Source organism: Enhydra lutris, unplaced genomic scaffold (genome assembly GCF_002288905.1).
Source record: "Enhydra lutris kenyoni isolate GAN:26980312 unplaced genomic scaffold, ASM228890v2 scaffoldscaffold9, whole genome shotgun sequence".
In the NCBI taxonomy this organism is placed as follows: domain Eukaryota; kingdom Metazoa; phylum Chordata; class Mammalia; order Carnivora; family Mustelidae; genus Enhydra; species Enhydra lutris.
In genome coordinates, this window is record NW_019154093.1 from 5,141,627 (window position 1) to 5,162,544 (window position 20,918).

Below are 20,918 nucleotides of genomic sequence, written 5' to 3' on the forward strand. Positions count from 1 at the left end.
ACAGTGATCCTTGATGCTACTAGAACTCAGAAGAGACACAGGGCCAGGGCTTCATTATGATACAGGGAAGGATGGACTCTTCAGGGGGACAGGGATTGGGATATTAAGATGGAAGAAGGTTTTAAAGACTGGAAAACAGAAGGAATGAGTGAATAAGGAGGAACTGAGGAGAAAATGTGGAATGAAGAAATGAGAAGCATTTGAATAGGATGCTCTTTTAAAGCCTAAGTGGCAAGACTGTAAGCTCCTTTGGTGGTACTAGAGTAGTCAAACTGTGATCAATGAACTGCCTTTGTTCCTTGAACTTTTCTGAAGAAATACTTAGGTTCGTACTGATATTTTGCATGAGGGGTCAGTCAATCTGGAGATAGCAGATGAAGGAAGTGGATAGCAGTCACTTCTCACTGCTCTTGACCCAGCTCTTCCCATGCAGATAACTAAGAGGACAGAGGATACCTTCCCAGCCTGAGACACTAAAATGTCTCCTGATCTCCATGCCAAAACAGTCCCTAAACCCTGAGGTATGAAGGGCACTTCTTGTGGGTAGGAGAGGAAGGGACAGAGTCCAAGAGGAAGGGACAGAACCCAAGAGGAAGGGACAGAATTGAAGTAGGAGAGGAAGAGACAGAGTCCAAGAGGAAGGGACAGAAACCAAGAGGAAGGGACAGAATTGAAGTAGGAGAGGAAGGGACAGAGGAAGCTGATGGTGGAATGAGATCTCCGAGGGAGAGAATATGTAGTGAAAGAATGGGTTGGGGAATGAGAGCGAAAGCACTAGAAGGCACAAGATCTCTGATGAGATGTATTTGTTGGTGGAAAGTCATGGTTTGGAAGAAGCAATATGGAATTGGAAGAATGCTGGGCCTTTCCTGGCCCTGGGTTATGGGGACCCTTTACTTGAAAGGGCCCCAGCATTCATGTTCTTAGAGGAGAGCCAGTCTCTGTGGAGGGAAGCAGTGAAGACAGCTTTCTGGATAGTGACCAAGGGCATATGCTGGTTGGCCAGGGAACTGGGATTCCAGAGAGCTCAGGAGGAATGGCTGAGGGCAATGGCATCAGTGGGAAGCTTGGGGCTGGGACTGGGTATAAAATAGTATGGAGAGGAGTACAAAAAAGCCTAGAGGGGCTTAGTTTTGGGAAGTTACAAAAGGAAACAGAGATGAGAGGCATGGTGGTTTTCAACTAGCGCTTCAGAAGAAAGACTTGTCTGTGTTGATACAGTTAGAGACACGGAGACCAAAGCCAAATGACATTTGCCATTTGTGATTAGTCTGTTCTCTGGGACCTTTTCTTAGGGCATCAAACAGAATGCTAATGACACATTGTTTGAGGAATCTCAGGCAGAGGCGAGAAGGTTGTGAGGGTCAGAGATGACAGATGTCACTAAAGAGTCTGTCACCACACTAGGAATCAAAGAACAAGCAAATCAAACAACAGTGTCATTTCCTGCTTTTGTCTGTATCATTAGCAAAATTTTCCTTTCCTTTTTATTTTTTTTAATGCAGTACACAATGTTGTGAATGTGGGAGAAAAGAGGGGTTTCACGTGCTAGTAGAAGTTAGGTGAAGGCAAATGTCCTCAAGGGCAGTGAGTGTCAAAAGCTGCAGATTTTGCATAGATTGTGGTTCAATGATCTCATTTCTGGGAACTTATTTTAAGAAATAAATGTGGATGTTCATAATGATGGAATTATGAAGATCTTAATAGCAGCGCTGTTTACAGTAACAAAAATTGAAAAATTCAAATGACCAATAGGATGATACTTAAATACATGACAGTTTTTCCATACCACTATGCCACCACTGAAAATAGTGATAAGGAAGTGTATTTAATTATGTGACAGATGTTAAGAAAATATTAAGAGCTTTGCACACCGAGGATGCCATTTTTATAAACAATACATAAAAGATCAAAGGAAATGTGCTGAAATGTTACACTGTGATCTCAGTTGATGTGATTATAGGTCATTTTTCTTCTGCCAAGTTTTTATTTAAATTCTAGTTTGTTAACATACAGTGTAATTTCAGCTGTGGGATTTACCGATTCATCACTTACATGCAACACCTGGGGCTCATCACAACATCTGCCCTCCTTAATCCCCATCACCCATTTAACCCATTCAACCCCCACCCCCACCCCGCCCACCCCCCCCTCCAGCAGCCCTTTGCATTATCTATAGATTGCTTTCCCCCCCAGATCTCTCGTCTGAATTATATTACTTTAAGGGAAAACAAATCCTATCAATTCTGAAAGGCAATGCATGCAAACACCTGGTACAGATCACAGGCTTGATTGCGGGCAATGAGTATGGTGAGCCTCTGTTGCTTCCTGGTCACCTCTGCCCCTCGCCTCTTCTGACCTAATGCTTCCGCCAGCCCAAGCTGCCCTGCATATCTTATGATCTCTCTCCAGTTCATGGTTCTGCAAATGCTCTTGCTGTTGCCTAGAATGTTACCTTGCCAATGCCTGGCCCCAAACACCCCACTTGCTCCATGAGCCCGAGCCCAGAAGAGGGGAGCCCTCCCTAGCTGTCCGGGAGAAGTAGGTCCCATCTTACCTCTGGGCTCCCACAACACTGTTTGTTCTCCTGATACAGCACTTCCTTCCTCTGCCATTTTGCATTTATGTGGCTACATATCCATCTCCCTCCTTGCTCTGAAAACATTGAGACTGTTTTATGCATATGTATATCCCCAGGGCTTGAGATCTTACAGATCCTCAATATATGTTCACTGAAAGAATGAATTAATTATCAATGAGGACACCCACATTTAGAAGTGATGGTCCTGGGACGAGCCCAAGAGGTGAGGAGGATCAAGCCACGTGTCACCCTCTTTCCACATGCTCCTCACCTTGACAGAGAGGAATGGCCTCGCTCCACAGGTAGTAGCCCTGGGGGTGCCGGGTACAAATGGCCATGCTGTGTCCCACCAAGCGGTAGCCGGCGTTGCAGCCGAAGTGGACGGAGCCTCCGGGCTGGGTGCTGGGCTGGCCCAGAAGGAAGCCATGGAGTGGAGCCCTGGGCAGGCTGCAGTAGGGAGCTGGACAACAAGATGAGGCTCAGGGGACCACACACAAGCAGGAAGACGGATGTGTGCTTCCCTGCATGCCCCAGCTCCTTTTTCCCCTTCCCTGCCCCATTTCCTTGTCTCTGCTACTGCTGGGTCCTCTGGTATTTAGGGAGGTCTGAGCAGTTGATATTGAAAATGGCTGATCAGTGTAGTAAAAGCCAAAGAAAAGGAAAGAAGAGAAAAAGCCATGAAGCCCTGGATCTCTTTCGTGGCCCAGACGCAGTGCTGAGCTCAGGCTCTTGAAACCCATCAGCTCCCGAAGAGGCAGGATCTAGACCTGGGTAGCGAGGGGCTGGCTCCACAAGGGTGTGACTGGAGGGGTGTGGACTCTGGGGTCCTAGTTCTGACCTTTCCAGGTTTGTGACATGGGACACAGCCCTGAAGCTCTTTGAGGTCCCCTCTCCTCCCCTGTCTATTGGGATGGGAAACGGCCACCTCCTAGGCTTTTGGACAGTTTAAATGGGATTGTGTTTGTAAAGCCCCCAGCCTCGTGTAGGGCACCTGGTGCTCAGTAAGTGGCCTTTCTCCTTTCTGTTGTAGGGGGCCGGGGGAGAGGGAGCGTGGCAATCTGGGACACATATCCACAGCCCTACTTCCCCCTTGGCACATGGCTTCAACCAATTTCATTCGTTTATTCAACAAACAGACGTGGAGGGTTTATTACGTGCCAGGAGATGTTCTAAGTGCTGGGAATACCACAGTAAAGAACACAGGCAAAAATCCCAGCCTCAGGGGGCTGACCCTAAAGATTCCTGCTGGGGATCCCCAGGGGATGTTCTGTGAGGCCGGGAATGGTTGTGACCGGGGAACACTCTGACCATGTACTTCTGTTGGCTCGAAGACTCCCCGCCTCGGTCTGCCAGGCAGGCATGCGACAGGGGAGGATGAGACCCCAAGGTGAGGTCCTCTGGCCTCGTATTTGGCGATCACATCCCTCTGCTGGTGAAATGGGGTTTTAAAGCCCTCCGTTCCAGGCCAGATGTGTTTCCTGGCTCCTGCTTTGCCACCTGCATCGATCAACCTATGTGTTTACCTCAGTCAGAACAGAGTCTCAGGTATAAAATATCCTGAGTCATGGCAACTGATGCGTGGGCAAAGTACATAAGTCTACTGTATTTTCATTAAGTTCTAAAGGTTTCACCATGTAGTGGATCAACTTTCTATGAACAGGTATTCCAGTTACGCCTGACTCATTACCCCTAGATGTGATCAGTCTTTCAGAACATCAAGGAAAGGGCACCTCCTGGTGACTTTTAATTCTCAGTGTAGTGACCATCACACTGTTGTATCTCCCCTGTGAGAGCAGCTGCCAGGAACCCCTGGAAGCTGCCTGAATGTCCCTGACAGCTGCTATAAAGGTTTCTTTTTCATCCCAAGGACACTGAAGCCTGGAGAGGGTAAGTGACTTGTCTAACAATCATTTGGCTAGTTGGTGACAGAGCTGATCACTTCCCCTGGGCTCGTGAAGATACCCTTCCTCTCATGTGCATGGGGGAAAGGGATTTCCGGTTCAGTTTGTAGAGAACATGGACTCTGAGGTAGTAAAGGTCCTTCTCTTTCTAGGCGCCCCTCAGACTCATCTCCTGGAACGCCTCGTGGTCTTCAGTAATTCCTATCTACCTCCATGCTGGCGGAGCCCAGCCGGTTTGTGGACACACTCCCCTTCAAAATGGGCACTGATCTGCTTATCAAGTTTTCTTTCCAGCCACAGACAGTAATCCCCATGACGGGAGTTCAGATAAATGCCATTTCTTCCCCCCATCTTCTTCCATTTCCAGCGATCTTTCTGTGCTCCTTATAGACCATGGCGCTGGTCAGCCGCCTGTCTGGTGTGGCCCTGGGTCTGCCTCTGCCCAGCAGTTGTGGTGGACAGAGCAGAAGAGAGGCCCTTGGACTTAAAATATAGGCCATCTTTTGCTGCCTGGCTAACACTTCCCAGCTGGACACCCATGTCTTAGGGTTCCTCAATTGTAAGGAACTTGTGTTAACATGTCAACAACGTTGGGCATGGGATCACCTTAGAGATATTATCAGATGATATGTAATCAACTTATCCAAAAGACCATGATAGGCTGGCCATAGGAGATGGAAGAGCTTATAGTGGGGAAAGGAGCAGAAGGGGGGTAGGTAGAGACTGTTGGGGACACTTGTGGAGCTGTAGTGAGAGAGGTTCAGAGGAGAGAAGCTGTTAGTCCCTGTGGAGGGCCTCTGCCATTGATGGGGATATGGCCCATGGCTTCCTTGGGTGTTTTGTGTAAGCAACTTCAGGGGATCAGGGGCTGTGGCCCTTCTTATGTGTCCTTATGTTTTACTCACCTGAATACCTAATCTTAAAGCCCTTCCGGTTGTAGGCGTGGTCAGATGACCAGCGCAGGTACACAGAGTTGCTTGAGCTGGTGACAATCAGGGGAGCTGAGTAATTCCCACTGAGGGCTTTCAGCAGAGGACTCTGTCCGGAGGGACCTGGGCGAGAGTACAGGACACAGGATGACAGACATGCACAGTTGCAAGCGAGTAGGTACCTTGATTCGATACCTCAAATGCAACCACCTCCCGTTTCTACTCCTCAAGAGATGACACTAGGCTGAGACAATCAGGGTCAATGCAATGGTCTGTCCTTCTGTCCTTTCTCTGCATCCCCAGGTACTACGCTGGGTGGTCTCTCCGCCGGAGCCCTAAAGCAGTGCTCCAGGATGTCACTGCCAACCTACAGGAGTCGGCAGGTGAGATGAAATCTATTTGCCATCTTGGGACTTGCCAACATCAAGCAGCTGGTTAATGTAAGAACTGGTTTGCAAACTGGGAACTTCTACTTTGCCACCTACTTCTCACATGCACACTAAAAATAGCTCAGTGCTTGTCATAGAGAAAAGCTTTGTACTGAGTGAATATAGAGCAATAAAGCTAGAGTCAAACATCGTGTCTCAATGTCAAACATAAAAGAACTCAATATTCCTTTCCAAGGCTCTTCCAGAAAGCCCTCCCTCTTCTTTTTTCCTACCTTTAATGCCTGGGAGTGTGTCTTAAGGTGGCTGCTTCAAGGAAGGCAGAGTGTAAAGCTCGATAATCCATAACAGGATTTATTGCCCTGGAAATAGCCCTGAGTGATGGTTCTGATATCTGCCAAGACAGCTTGTGGAAGCTTGGCAAAGGTAATGGGCCACATTAAACAAAATAGAGCCATCAGAGCTGCTGTGAAAAACTGTGAAGGAAGGGGTCAGAAGGCTCAGAGAAGTGGCATGCCAGAATAGGTCTATCACATCAGACCAAAATGCCCACTAGCTGACGGTGTCCCTCAGGAGGACCTGGGGGAATACTCAGTTCCTAAAGCAACGAGGAACACACTGATGGAGGGGGTGAGCACCAGCACCATTGACAACCTGAGTAACAGCTGTCCTCTATCGCCTAAACTGATGGAAGGAGATGCTGTCATAGAATTGGGCTTCCTAGTATTAATGGGGATGAGAAGATTCCAGAATACAGGAGCCAGGCGGAGGCACTTAACAGTCGTAAGTGAGGCTAGTGTAATTGCTAAAATGGGAAGCAAGGTTGGAATGGTAGCTGGGAGGGTCTAACCTGTAGGATCTATGGTGGTGTCTCACAGAACATGATATTTCTAAGGGCAAGATAGATGGAAAGCCCCCTGATATATGAATATATGAACAAAACATCATGAACATATAGTCAAAACAGTGAGGAAAGCTGACCCCAATGGAAAGTTGCAACCCCTCACCCAGTTTGGAGACCTGAGCCAGGTTCCATTTCATTCCAGAACACTTTGGCTGAAGGAGAGACTGGGTCCCCATGAAAAAGGACCCAACAAAATGACATCAATTGTATATAGTAGTGATTCTCTCAGTCTTTGCCCAAGAAAAACCTACTGCTATTTCCTCAGGCAACTGAACACTGGAGAAAAAGGAATGTTCAGGTATTCCAAAGATTTTGGATACAGAGTGTGAACTGATGCTGATACCTGGGAACCCAAAGCACTATCATGGTCCCTCTGTTGGAAGTGTCTGAGGGTTGGAGCTGGTAATAAATGGAGTCCTGGCCCAGGTCTATCTCACAGTACCAACTTAACCAAGTGGTAGCCCTCAATTGTAGTTGCTATGCCAGATGTTGTATCTTCATTAGAGCAGGTTAACACAGCCTGGGTTGCATGAAATGCAGTTATTGATCTAGCAAGACGCTCTTTCCAGACTCATCAGAAAGGAGGATCATAAGCAATTTGCATTCACAAGATAGACAACAGTATACATTCATGGTCTTGCCCCAGAGCTATGTTAATTCTCCTGCTCACTGTCAGAATATAGTATGAAAAGATGTGGACCATCTGGACATCCTGCAGGATATGACATATTGACTCTCTCTAGGAGGAGATCATATTAATTGCCTCTGAGGAGCCAGAAGGGACAATTAGTGTAGATGCTTTTGTAAGACACAGGGCTCCAGAGCGTAAGAGATAAGTCCTACAAAGAGGCAGGTGAAATTTCCCCAGTGGTTTAAGGACACGCTGAAACATTTTCCCCAAATTAAAGAGGAAGTTAGTGTGCCTTTTCCCTTCTACTACAAAGACAAAAGCATAATACTTGGTAGACCCCTTTGAGTTTCAGAGGTGGCATACTCTTCATGTGGGAATACTGCTGTGATCCATTTATTAGGTGACATGCAAGGTACTAATGTTGAGTAGGGGCTGGAGTAAGAAGGTGTTCTGTAGCAGGACTAGGTGGCAACAAAGCATCCCTGCTCCATGGGCCATACAATCCACTGGAGCCCATGGTATTGGGGTTTCTGTGATAGAGAAAGATGTTGCATGGGGCTTTAGGAAAGCTCTAATGGGGAGGTAATGGCACAGATCCCTAGGGTTCAGAAGCAAATCTGCCATCTGCAGCAGGCAACTATTCAACATTTGACTGACTTACCATCAAAGATCTCAAACTCATCATACTGCTTCTCACTGAGAAAGTACTCCACTGTGAGGGAGATATTGTAGTCGGGTTGCACTCTCACCAGCCAGGAGCAGGTCTGGAACTGGGGATAGCTTCCTGGGTAGCTCTGACTCAGGATCACACCTGTGGAGTCTGTCAGAAGCTCATTCGTTGGGCAGTGTACTTGGAAGAAAGAAAGAGAAATATCAGGTATATGGGATGGAGAGGGAACCAGGGCCAACACATTTCCCTGGTACAAAAGACAACCACTGGAACACGACTATTTGAGCACATTCAAACAAGACCCCAAGGCCCATCATTACACTGCTCCATGGCATGAGGTGACCTCAGATTCTATGTCAATGTTACTATGTTGCCGGGATTCAGGCCTGGTCAGTTGGTTGGCATTACTTCCTAGCTCAGATACGGGCTTTGGAGTAAAACTGACAATGATACAGACAGGCAGACAAGAGAAAGTGTCCCCAAATCCAAAAGTTATTCTATTAAATGGGATTTATTTGTACAAAAAGAGTATAGGACAGATGTAAGTATATGGAGCTTTGAGTCAAACACATCTGGATTTATAGCCCACCTTGGTCCCTTACTAGCTGTGTGGTCTTGAACAAATTATTTCCTCTCTGTGCAATGGCATCTCTAACTCTGCTGCAGAATGGTAACACCTGCCTTACAAGGCTATTGCATTATATAACATTATACCATTGTAAATTAATATTATAATATCTATAATATAGGGAACAATATATCTATGGCATGCAACACATTGTCTTCATAAACTGTAGAGATGATAATGATAATGATGTAATTATACCAGGAACAGAAGGAACCAGCAGAGCTTGGCTATGGCCTGATTAGTAGCATTAAGATAACTTAAGAAAACATGGCACCCTAAGGAAGATAGTCAATGTAGAATTTGGAAAAGGAGTTGCTGGAGGGGCTAGATTGGATTTCCTGTGTCTGTCACCAGGGAGGCGAGAGAAGATGCTGGTTCTGAGGGGCCCTGCACACCCCGGAAGCCAGAAGGGTGTTTTCTCCTGCAGTACAGGGACCTGTCACTACTTCCTATGTGAAGCCAACTTCAGGATGATCTCCCTCCCTTTGTTCGGGCTGAGGACGTCACAGTAAAGTTCTGAGGACTGAATCATCTTCTTCAGGCATGAAAGAGGCATGGCCTGGGCAGTAGTGGCAAGTGTCCCAATCACTACAAATGGAGAAATTGGGATTTTGCTGTCTATGTGCCTTTAGATAGGCTTCCCAAATGTACTGGATTCTAGGACACTGACAAAGGAGAGCATCTGGAACTGCACAGCCAAGGGCTAATCCTGGATCATAACCTGAGATGAGGCTGTTCTGGGGAGGAGATTAAGCCACTCAGTCTCCACCTGTCTCCACTGCTTCCTTCAAACCTTCTGCCTTCACAGAAATGGGACTTGCTAATTAGCACGGGGTCTGGGCTAATAGGCAAAAATGCTTGCTGTGACCCCAAATTCACACAGCTCATCTGGGACACCTTTGAGTAGCTTTGCAACACACACACTTTTTTTTAAAGTACTCTCTATGCCCAACATGGGGTTCAAACTCATAACCCCGAGGTCAAGGGTCACATGCTCTACTGACTGAGACAGTCAGGCACCCCCCTCCCCGCCCCTTTTGAATAGCTTTGAAAGGTACTAACTAGCTTCTCCAGAGAGAACTTCCTTCTTATTTTGTAAATGGGAAAGAAAAACAAATGGAGGAAAACAGACTTGATTTTGAAATGCTCCTCATTTTACAAAACTGATACCTCCAGGTCCCTGAAGTGTGGTGATATTTACATCCCCCCAAGCTTCGTCGTACCCTCCAGCCGTTACCAGGGCTGCTCTAGAAGCTCTCCCCTTTCTAACTGAAACTCCCCCACTGAAGGGAAATAGGCATGATTTCTCAAATGAGATTGGTCCACAGGTTTGCCTTTTTGTGCGCAACTTTATCAGATCTGAGCATTAGTGTCGACAAGTTTTTCTTTCCCTGTATGCTCAAGATGTCTGGCCTTTGATGGTTTAGTAGTTTCTTTAGAAGTTTATTCTTCCATGAAACCATCCAGTCTTGATATCTTTGATGGGGTTTCCTCTGATAACATTCTCTATTTCTTTTAAAGAATTAGGAAAGTATAAACTTTCTATCCACTGAGCTCCGTTTTATTAAATTACATCTTCCTAGAAAATATTTCGTATCAAATCATTAATTTATTGGCATAGGTTTGTACAAGATGGTCTCATAATTTAAAATTTTCTTTTGCTTCAATGGTTATATTCCATTTTCCCTTTCTTATTTTTGTATATTACTGCTTTCTCCCTTTGTTTAACTCACCTAATGGTTTGATTATTTTGCCACTCTTAGTTCCAGGTACTTCTTTTTATTGATCAGTAAGGATGTTTTTCTGTTTTATAACTCATTAACTTCTATTTAAAGTTCAAAATTTTTGAGATATAATTTATGTACAATAAATGAACAGATTTTAGGTGTGCAGTTTAATGAGTTTTAGCAAATGCATATACCTGTGTAACCCCTACCATAATCAGGATATAGATTATTATCATCACTCCAGAATGTTCTCTCAGGCCCCTCTGTAATTAATTAGTATGATCTGCCCCAGGCTCCAGGAAATCACCGATACTATTTCTATAACAACAGATTAGTTTTGATTGTACTAGAATTTCATGCAATTGGAATCAGACATGTTATTTTTGTGTCTGGTTTCTTTTGCTAAACATAATGTTTCTAAGATTCAATCCATGGTGTTCCATGTATTACCACTTCATTTATTTTTATTGCTCTGTAGCAATCATAGCATTCTGGTTTTTCATTCATTCTATTTATCATTAATGAACATTTAGGCTGCTTCCAGTTTGGGATTATTATGGAATTCATATACAAGTCCTTTTGTGGATATGGGTTTTCATTTCTCTTGGGAAAATAACAAGGAGTGTAATTGCTGGGCAGTAGGGCAGGTGTATGTGTAACTTTGAAAGAAACTACCAGTCAGTCTTCCAAAGTGACTGTATAATTTTACATCCCAACCAGCAATGTATAAAAATTCTACTTGCTCCACATTCTTGTCAACACTTCGTATTTTCAGTCTTAAGTTTGAGGTATTCTAGTGGGTGTGTAGTAGTAGTATTTCATTAGGGTTTTAATTTGCATTTTCCTGATGACTAACGATGTTTTAGCATCTTTTCATATACTTATTGGCTATTCATATATCTTATTTTACAAAGTGTCTAGTCAAGTCTTTTGTCCATATTTTTTTAAATTTCTTTTTTAAATTTCTTTTCAGTATTCCAGAATTCATTGTTTATGCACCACACCCAGTGCTCCATGCAATACATGTCCATATTTTTATTGGACTGTCTTATTATTGAGTTGTTAAATTTCTTAACATAGCCTAGATACAAGTCCTTTAAACAAATATATGTATGATGAATATCTTCTTTTATTCTGTAGTTTGCCTTTTCTTTTTCACATTTAGTTCTGTCCATTTTTCCTTCATGTATTTTGAAGCTCTTTTATCATTTCCATATAACATATATATCCTTCATAATGGAATTAACTCATTTGTCATTATAAAATCTATTTCTGATAATACTCTTTGCTTGCAGTATTATCCAAAATTTCTTTATGTTTCTTATGTTTATCATTTGCATGATGTATCTTTTTCTTTCCTTTTCTTGCAAGCTATCTGGTATTTATATTTAAACTGTGTTTTTTGTAGGAAATAAGTGGTTATTATTTAAAACCTCTAAATTTTGGCATGGTTTTTATGTAGCAAAAACTTACCAACTGAAATAACTATATCATCCAAATATTATATGTACCTACTTATTTTTGGTGTGTCATTGGAAGAGGTGTGTGAAAATCTCCAACTGTAATTATGAATTTATCCTTTTCTCCCTAAAATTCTGTCAATGTTCCTTATATATTTCAAACCTATATTGTTAGGTACATAGAAGTTTATGACTGTTATTTATTTATTTATTATTATTATTTTTTATTTTTTTAATCATTTTTTAAATTTATTTTCAGCATAACAGTATTCATTGTTTTTGTACCACACCCAGTGCTCCATGCAATCCGTGCCCTCTCTAATACCCACCACCTGGTTCCCCCAACCTCCCACCCCCCCACCTCTTCAAACCCTTCAGATTATTTTTCAGAGTCCATAGTCTCTCATTGTTCACCTCCCCTTCCAATTTCCCCCAACTCCCTTCTCCTAACTCCCCATGTCCTCCATGCTATTTGTTATGCTCCACAAATAAGTGAAACCATATGATAATTGACTCTCTCTGCTTGACTTATTTCACTCAGCATAATCTCTTCCAGTCCCGTCCATGTTGCTACAAAAGTTGGGTATTCATCCTTTCTGATGGAGGCATAATACTCCATAGTGTATATGGACCACATCTTCCTTATCCATTCGCCCATTGAAGGGGGCATCTTGGTTCTTTCCACAGTTTGGCGACCGTGGCCATTGCTGCTATAAACATTGGGGTACAGGATGGCCCTTCTTTTCACTCCATCTGTATCTTTGGGGTAAATACCCAGTAGTGCAATGGCAGGGTCATAGGGAAGTTCTATTTTTAATTTCTTGAGGAATCTCCACACTGTTCTCCAAAGATGCTGCACCAATTCGCATTCCCACCAACAGTGTAAGAGGGTTCCCCTTTCTCCACATCCCCTCCAACACGTGTTGTTTCCTGTCTTGCTAATTTTGGCCATTCTAACTGATGTAAGGTGATATCTCAGTGTGGTTTTAATTTGAATCTCCCTGATGGCTAGTGATGATGAACATTTTTTCATGTGTCTGATAGCCATTTGTATGTCTTCATTGGAGAAGTGTCTGTTCATATCTTCTGCCCATTTTTTGATATGATTATCTGTTTTGTGTGTGTTGAGTTTGAGGAGTTCTTTACAGATCCTGGATATCAATCTTTTGTCTGTACTGTCATTTGCAAATATCTTCTCCCATTCCGTGGTTATTTATTTTTGATGGATTTTTGCTACCTTAGATTTTAGAGGTTAGTACTTGCTATTTTTTCAAAGTTTTTTTTCATACCAGGGATGAGTGACCCTTCTAGCTATGTCTTTAGGGAGGCAGATGAAGATATTCAAGTTTAAGTTTATGGAAAGCCTATAATTAAATTTTTTTACTTAACTAATCTGAAAATCTCTTTTTTTGATTAGCAGTTTTACTGAGTTAACTTACTATGGTTACACATATATTTGCATTTAGTTTTTCTACCTCATTTTGTGTTTTCAGGTTACCATGATTTTTTCTCTTCTTTAATGTTTCTATTGGATTAATTGAGTTCTCTTTATCCTTATTTTTGATTATGGTTTTAGAACTTATGCATAGTAAATTGCATTCCCACAATCACCAAACTGTGGAAAGAGCCAAGATGCCCTTCAACAGACGAATGGCTAAAGAAGATATGGTCCATATATACAATGTAATATTATGCCTCCATCAGAAAGGATGAATATCCAACCTTTGTATCAACACAGATGGGACTGGAGGAGATTATGCTGAGTGAAATAAGCCAAGCAGAGAAAGTCAATTATCATATGGTTTCACTTACTTGTGGAGCATAAGGAATAACATGGAGGACATTAGGAGAAGGAAAGGAAAAGTGAATTGGGGGAATAGGAGGGGGAGATGAAGCATGAGAGACTGTGGACTCTGAGAAACAAACTGAAGGTTTTGGAGGGGAAAGGGGTGGGGGGTTAGGTGAGCCTGGATGTAGGTATTAAGGAGGGCACGTATTGCTGGGAGCACTGGGTGTGGTGCATAAACAATGAATCTTGGAACACTGAAAACATAAAATAAAATAAAATAAAAGAACTTACACCTACTAGGGCTATCCATAATTTCAAAAAACTATCCATAAATTTAAGCTTTATTTTTAATTTATATATTTAACTAACATAGTGGGTTAATCAATATCAATCCTTCTCCTCAACAAGTGAGGGTCCTGAGCTTACTCTTTCTTTCTTTCAGTGCCATTTATTTGTCCAGTTGTGTGTATATTTTTAAATCTACTATGGTCAGTATTGCTTAGATTTACTACCCTATTTTACTGATTCCTTAGCTCATTGCTACTTTTTGCATCTGAACCCTTCTACCTGTATTCATTCTTTTTCTTAATGAATGTGGTAGATATTTCCATTCTTTACCAATATTAGGTTTTATTTTTATTTCCTGAGCATACAAAAAAATTCTTGTGGTATTCTATTAACATGAAATATCCAGAATAGTCAATTCATGAGACATGAACTAGATTGGTGGTGTCTAGAATTTTTTTGGCGAGGGGCAAAGGGGCTGGAAAGAAATGGAAGCTGACTGCTCATCAGTACAGTGTTTCATTTTGAGGTGACAAAAATCTTATAAATGGCTACAAAGCTCTGAATATACTAGAGATCACTGAAGTGATTTAAATGGATGAGTTGCATGGTACATGAATTTTATCCCAATAAAGCTGTTATTATAACAAAGCCAGTGAAGGGTCACATCTTGAGAAGCCAAGTATAACACCAAGTCCCAGAGGAAAGCATGAGGTTGAGGATAGGAGTAGAGCCAAGAAGGCTGGAGCCATGTAGACACAGAAACAAAGCCAGAGATGAGAAACTAAGGCTGGAACAAAGCAGGGAAGCTCTGGAGCAGGATCAAAGCTAAAGTCCACTTTTATAGGGGGGCTGGTTGTTTGGTGTGTGGGTAGGTCAGCTCAACTTAGAGATAATGAATTTCTCAGTGTATTGGGGCAGCCCAATTCTAGGGCTGCGGCTTCTTTCTTTCTCGCTAATGAACCATATTGTGGATTCTCTACTCTTGCCTTATGAGAAGTGGTGGAGAAGCTGACATGTTTCTCCATACACTGCTGAATATTTGCTGGTAGCATTAGTACCAGAAGCAGTAATAGTACTAATAACAATAATAATAACCCGCACTGGGCAGTAACTATGTGCCAGGCATAGTTCTAAAGTGCTTTACATTATTAACCCATTTAACTCCTCACAGTAAGTCCATGGCATAAATAATATCATTATCTTCATTTTATAGATGAGACAATTGAGGCACAGGACAGTTAAATATCTTGTCCTAGGTCAGAAGTCTTTTGAGTGGAGAGTTTGTTTTTGGTCTTAGTAGGGATCACTTGGTGAAGCCAATTCATTTCCTGTCAAGGTGTCACACTGGAATGAAGTTCAGCACATAGGACCTTGAGCACATCTGCACTCCAGTAGCGCTAGGTTGGTGTGCAAGCCCACCTCTCCCTGAGGTCCCAGAACTTCTTCCTTCCAATGATCGGTAGGCCATTTCCACAGAATGCCAGTTAGAAAAAAGGAAGACAGAGATAAAAGTGGTTATATGGCAATTTGTAGCCCCACTTAAGAGTAGGACCTAAGAATTTCTCTAGAGCAATCATTCATTCATATAAACAAACATTCACCAAATGCCCTCTTACTTTATGGGCAGGGACTGGGAAAATAGGGAGGAGTAAGATAAAGAATACATTTTGGAGGAACTTGAGACCCACAAAGGCATGGCTCTGTGCAATTACCTTCACATACTGGGGGTGGTCCTTCAAACTGTAGGTAAGTTCCAAGTCTGCAGGTTAGGATTTCATTCCCGACTAAGGTAAAGCCAGGGAGGCACCTGTAGCGGACAGTGTCACCTGCCGAAGAGAGACCCATGTGGGTATTTGCTGGCGAAGTCTGGGCAGGGCACCCCTTAGTACTTAAAAACCCACTTCCAGGCAGGTCAATCAGTAGTGGGTTGTGCTCTGCTCAGGTCAACTCCAATCAAATGACCCAGAAAAACTGCTACCTCCTTTTCACAGCTCAGCCTTGAGCTTCCACATTCCAGGAACTTTTTATAGGGCCCTGTGCGGATTCATTTCTCAAAACCATACTGACTTGAATCACAGAAGAAAACTGCCTTCCTGTCTCCTCTGCCTAGTGATGGCTAAAAGGAAGTGTTTGTATTTTTGGAGCAGACTCAGTTGACAGAACATCAGCCATCTTGCACTTGGCCTACTGTTTCTCTCCATGGATGGGAGGGAGAGATGCACCTTGCTGGCCAGCCCCAACCCGACCCGGCCCCTCCTCGCCTGCCCAGTCCTTGCTGGTTTGGGAGGGGGTACCTATGTTGAATTCTTCATTCTCTGTGACGACTTCGGCATTGGGGAGGATGGTGGGAGGAGGGCATTTGGTGAGTGGATAAGCTGAAAAGACAGAAGCAGACAAATTGGTGTAAGAGCATCATTCTTGGGGCACGTTGTCATTCACTTGTTCAATCCTTCACCTTCTCATTCCTCATTCACTCACACAGATGCAAGTGACTTTTGATCTGTACGCAGGGCAAGTTTAGCCAAGTACTATTTTGCATATCTGCTGTCATTCTTTGTTTGTTTTGATGCAAAAACCAGGAGCTATAAGTTACACCAACAATAAAGGAGAGCTCAGTGACAGTCACCAGCACTGAAGGGAAGGGGAGAGAAGCATTTCCTGAGCACCTACTACGTGAGACTCTTTCACGCACTGTCACCTTTAATTCTCATGCTGGCTGATCCCTCTGCGAGGTGTTCTTCCTCTCTTTATGAGAAGGCTGAGATTCAGAAAGCTTTGGTTACTTTGCCAACGTCACACAGGAAGTGAGTGCCAGAAGACTTGAATCCAGGTCTGGCTGCTCTCAAATCCCATATTCTTCCCACTGCTTGGCATCTGAGTACTGAGTGTAGCTCATGTGAGTGCCCACTAAAGCCAGCTGGTTTCCCTTCAGATGGTTGACCAGACATCTCTGGCTACGGTGGATTTTCTACACTGGACACCACCCTTCTGGGCAGAGACTGGACTGTGTGTGGATGGTTTTACTGAGACAAAGCTCAGCGTGGGCTCACGGCTTGCCTTCCCTTTGCTACGTGGCATGCAGTTGGTGCTATGTAAGTGAGAGCTGCTGTTGCCATTGCTACTGCTGTGATTACTTCCAAAGTCCCCCCAAACCCCATTATGCTTTTTCACAAAGAACATTCTCTCAAAAAAATTACAAATATAATACACTGTCCTGAGAGAAAATATGAGATTTTCTATGACAACAGTAGGAAGAAAATTAAACTCATCCACAGTGCAGGAGGGTTTCCCTTTCCCTGTGTCCTTACCAACATCTGTGGTTTCCTGTGTTGCCTATTTTAGCCGTTCTGACAGGTCTGAGGTGGTATCTTATTGTAGTTTTGACTTGTATTTCCCTGATAATGAGTGATGTTGAGCATCTTTTCATGTGTCTGCTGGTTATCTGGATGTCTTCTTTGGAAAAATGTCTTTTCATGTCTTCCCATTTTTAAACGGGATTATTTGTTTTTTAGGTGTTGAGTTTTAAAAGTTCTTTGTATATTTTTGGATCTAGAAAGTACACTACCAGGTATTTACCCAAAGGATACAAAAATACTAATTTTAAGGGATATATGCACCCCAATGTTTATAGTAGCATTATCAACAATAGCCAAATTACGGATATGGCCCAAATATTCATCAACTGATGAATGGATAAAGAAGACGTGATATATTTTATGTATATATATGTATACACACACACACACATATAGATACACACATATATGTATATATATATTTCACTTATATACACACATATATATGTATATATATACACACATATGTGTATATATATAATACTCTACTACAGCCATATTACTAAGCCATTAAAAAGAATGAAATCTTGCCATTTGCAATGACATGGATGGAGGTAGAGAGTATTATGCTAAGCAAAATAAATCAGAGAAAGGCAAATGTTCACTCATATATTGAATTTAAGAAACAAGACAAATGAATATAGGGAAAAGGAAGAGTAAAACCAAGAAACAGACTCTTAAGTATAAAGAACAAACTGATGGTTACCAGACGGGAGGTGGGGAGGGGGGAGTGGGTTAAACAGGTGATGGGGATTAAGGCTTGCACTTGTGATGAACACCAGGTGATATGTGGAAGTGTTGTATCACTAAATTCTACACTTGAAACTAATATTACACTGAAGGTCAACTAACTGGCATTTAAATAGAAATATGAAAAAAAAACCTAGAAATGATTAAATTGTATGACCTTTTAAAAGTATAAGCATCTCCTACTGAACGTCAGTGACCCACTTCCAGAAATCAGATGTTCCGTGTAAAGATGCTAACTAGGAGCCTATTTACGACGACTTCAAGTGGGAAAAAATTACAGTGCATAATCCCAAACTCAGAAAGTGTTTAAAATAACAAGATAGGTATATATATATATATATATATATATATATGCAACAAACCATAATGCTGGAAGTTCAATACTTGAAACTTTATTGCTTGACCACCCAAGAATGACTACTGTTGTAACAAAACAGCAGCTCTGTTCATTCTAGCACATACGTTTTGCATACCATAAGCACCACACGAACCTTCCCAGCGGGACACATTGTAAAACCCTAGCCTTTTAGGGTAATGTGGGTGTGTGTCCAGGATGGCGCTGTGGGTGGTACAGCATGGCTCACAATGAACATCACATCATCACAACCTCTCAGAACCAGCAGCAACACGATACCATTCTAGATGTTTGCCTGGGATCCCAGTGTTTTACAAATTGCAGTTGGAAAGTAATCTGAGACTTTTCCTGTATATAGTTTTGTTGAAAATGTTGTATTATATTTTGATGATTTATCTCATTTTTTTTTCTGTAGATGTATTGGCTGAAAAATGTATTGAGAGACATAGAAGCTTTAGAAAATGTGAGTATTAAAACCAAGAGGCACTCGTGGGGTAACCACGAAGGTTTAACTGTGACTTAACATAAACCAGGGAGGACCATGCCTGCATTGGATGTATGCTTCCATTTTTCTCTCCAGGAAAATGGCGGTAACTGATATCAGCAACAGAGTGGCAGTTTCTCTGACACTGGGTGCTACCATTCTTCCATCCGACTCATTTAATGATTGTGGAGGGCTTAGCCTGGGTCAGGCACTGTGTTAGGCACTGAAGATGCAAGAGTAAACAAAACAGACAGTCCTTGCCCTCATGGAACTCAGATAAACAAAAAGGTAGCATTTCTTTTTTTTTTTTTATTGACATTTGATAACAAGTTAGGTTAAACATTTTTTTCATAGATTAATAGACTATTTAGGTTTTTCTTCTTAACATTCTGTTAGTCCTTTGCCCCTATTTTTCTTACCAATTTGAAGAACCTGGTGCATATTTAAGATCGATTTCTGGGAGCACCTGGGTGGGTCAGTTGGTTAAGCATCTGATTCTTGATTTTGGCTCAGGTCCTGATCTCAGGGTTGTGAGGTAGGGCCTAGAACTGGGCATGGAGCCTGCTTAAGATTCTCCATCTCTCCCTCTGCCCCCGCCCACTCCCTTTCTTAAAAAAAAAAAAAAAAAAAAAAAGACTGACTTCTGCCTGTTAAATATTTTTTCAGTTTATCCTCTGCTTATATTTTTCTAGGACACTCTTTGAATTTGTAGATGCATGAAGTTTCTGCTTATTCTGCTTAGCCAATTCTTTCTTTCTTTCTTTCTTTCTTTTTAAAAGATTTTATTTTTTTGTGAGAGAGAGAGCGAGCGAGCATGAGTTGGGGGAGGGGCAGAGGGAGAGGGAGAAGTAGATTCTCTGCTGAGCAGGGAGCCTGACACAGGGCTCAATCCCAGGACCCCAGGATCACGACCTGAACTGAAGGCAGACGCTTAACTGATTGAGCCACCGAGGTGTCCCACTGCTTAACCAATTCTTAATGTTTTCTTTTATTAAGTTTTTAAAAAAAATTTGATATCTTCCAATCTCAGCCACATGCTTATCTTTAAAGTAGACTTTCTGGATAGGGAATTGGATAAAGAGGGTCAAAGGGTACAAACTTGTGATGGTAACACTGCTGTTTGGCATATTTGAATGTTGTTAATGGAGAGCAGATCCTAAGAGTTCTTATTTTTGGGTATTTGTATGAGATGATGGCTATTAACTGAATTTATTGCCGTGATAATTTCACAATATATGTAAGTCATGCCATTATGTTGTATTCCTAGACTTACACAGTGCCATATGCCAATTGTATCCCAATAAAACTGAAAAAAAAAAAAGCCTCTCAAATTCTGAAAAAAATATTTTCTAAGACATACTTAACTTCCAGGAAAAAAAATCAGTAAAAAGGGATCTGCACTTAAACACAGGCTGAGTTTTTAACATATTGTGGTTACTAGTTTGTCTGCAGTAGATTACCCATTATATTTTTAAAAAGTTACACCTTTCTGCTTAATGCAGAAAGCAGGTGGGATACTAAAAAACAATACAATGGAAATTCCCCGAGTCGCACCACCACCTAGGCACAACCACTGTCAGCCTTTTGGTGCATGACCTTGGGTCTCTTATGGACAATCCCCCCGCACCCCCTCAGAGCATATACTGCATCTACCATGTTATTGCCGAAAAACTCAAAGGCGGGCAGGCGGGCGGACATTCAGGACTCCTCCACTTCACCTTGTCCCCACTCCCCTTGCTCCCCTTGGGGGTGAGGCTTAATCAGACTCCAGTACTGGTTAACACACTAACTGGTGGGCTGGGCTCCTTGTGTTCTGTCAAGCAGCAGCCAGCTTGGCATCAGCTATTGTAGGCCACTGTTCCACTGTTTTATTCTGTGCTGTCTGCATTTTTGTTCCTATAGTTTCCTTTTCTTTAAGGAGTCCTGGTCCATTTTAGTGGAAGATGGCATTAGAAACTGGTATCTGGAGCTAGACATCTTCATTGCTATCGAGGAGTCATTGCTTCAAAGTCCTCTTAGTGGAAAGAGGTAAGGAATACATGTATGTGTACACACCCACATTTACACCCATATCTTAGT

The 20,918-nt window shown here is 42.4% G+C and overlaps 1 protein-coding gene across 1 annotated transcript in view; it reads right to left on the reverse strand.

Annotated features, from left to right (window-relative positions):
• Positions 1-20,918, reverse strand: part of LOC111143057 (CUB and Sushi multiple domains 2) — a 614,630-nt gene that overhangs the window by 63,296 nt on the left and 530,416 nt on the right. Inside the window, exons 45-49 of the mRNA XM_022496499.1 lie at positions 16,189-16,269; positions 15,607-15,720; positions 7,994-8,182; positions 5,388-5,534; positions 2,853-3,041 (exon numbers count right to left, since the gene is read on the reverse strand). Of these exons, the coding sequence (XP_022352207.1) occupies positions 2,853-3,041; positions 5,388-5,534; positions 7,994-8,182; positions 15,607-15,720; positions 16,189-16,269 (720 nt within the window). The remainder of the gene's footprint in view (positions 1-2,852; positions 3,042-5,387; positions 5,535-7,993; positions 8,183-15,606; positions 15,721-16,188; positions 16,270-20,918) is intronic.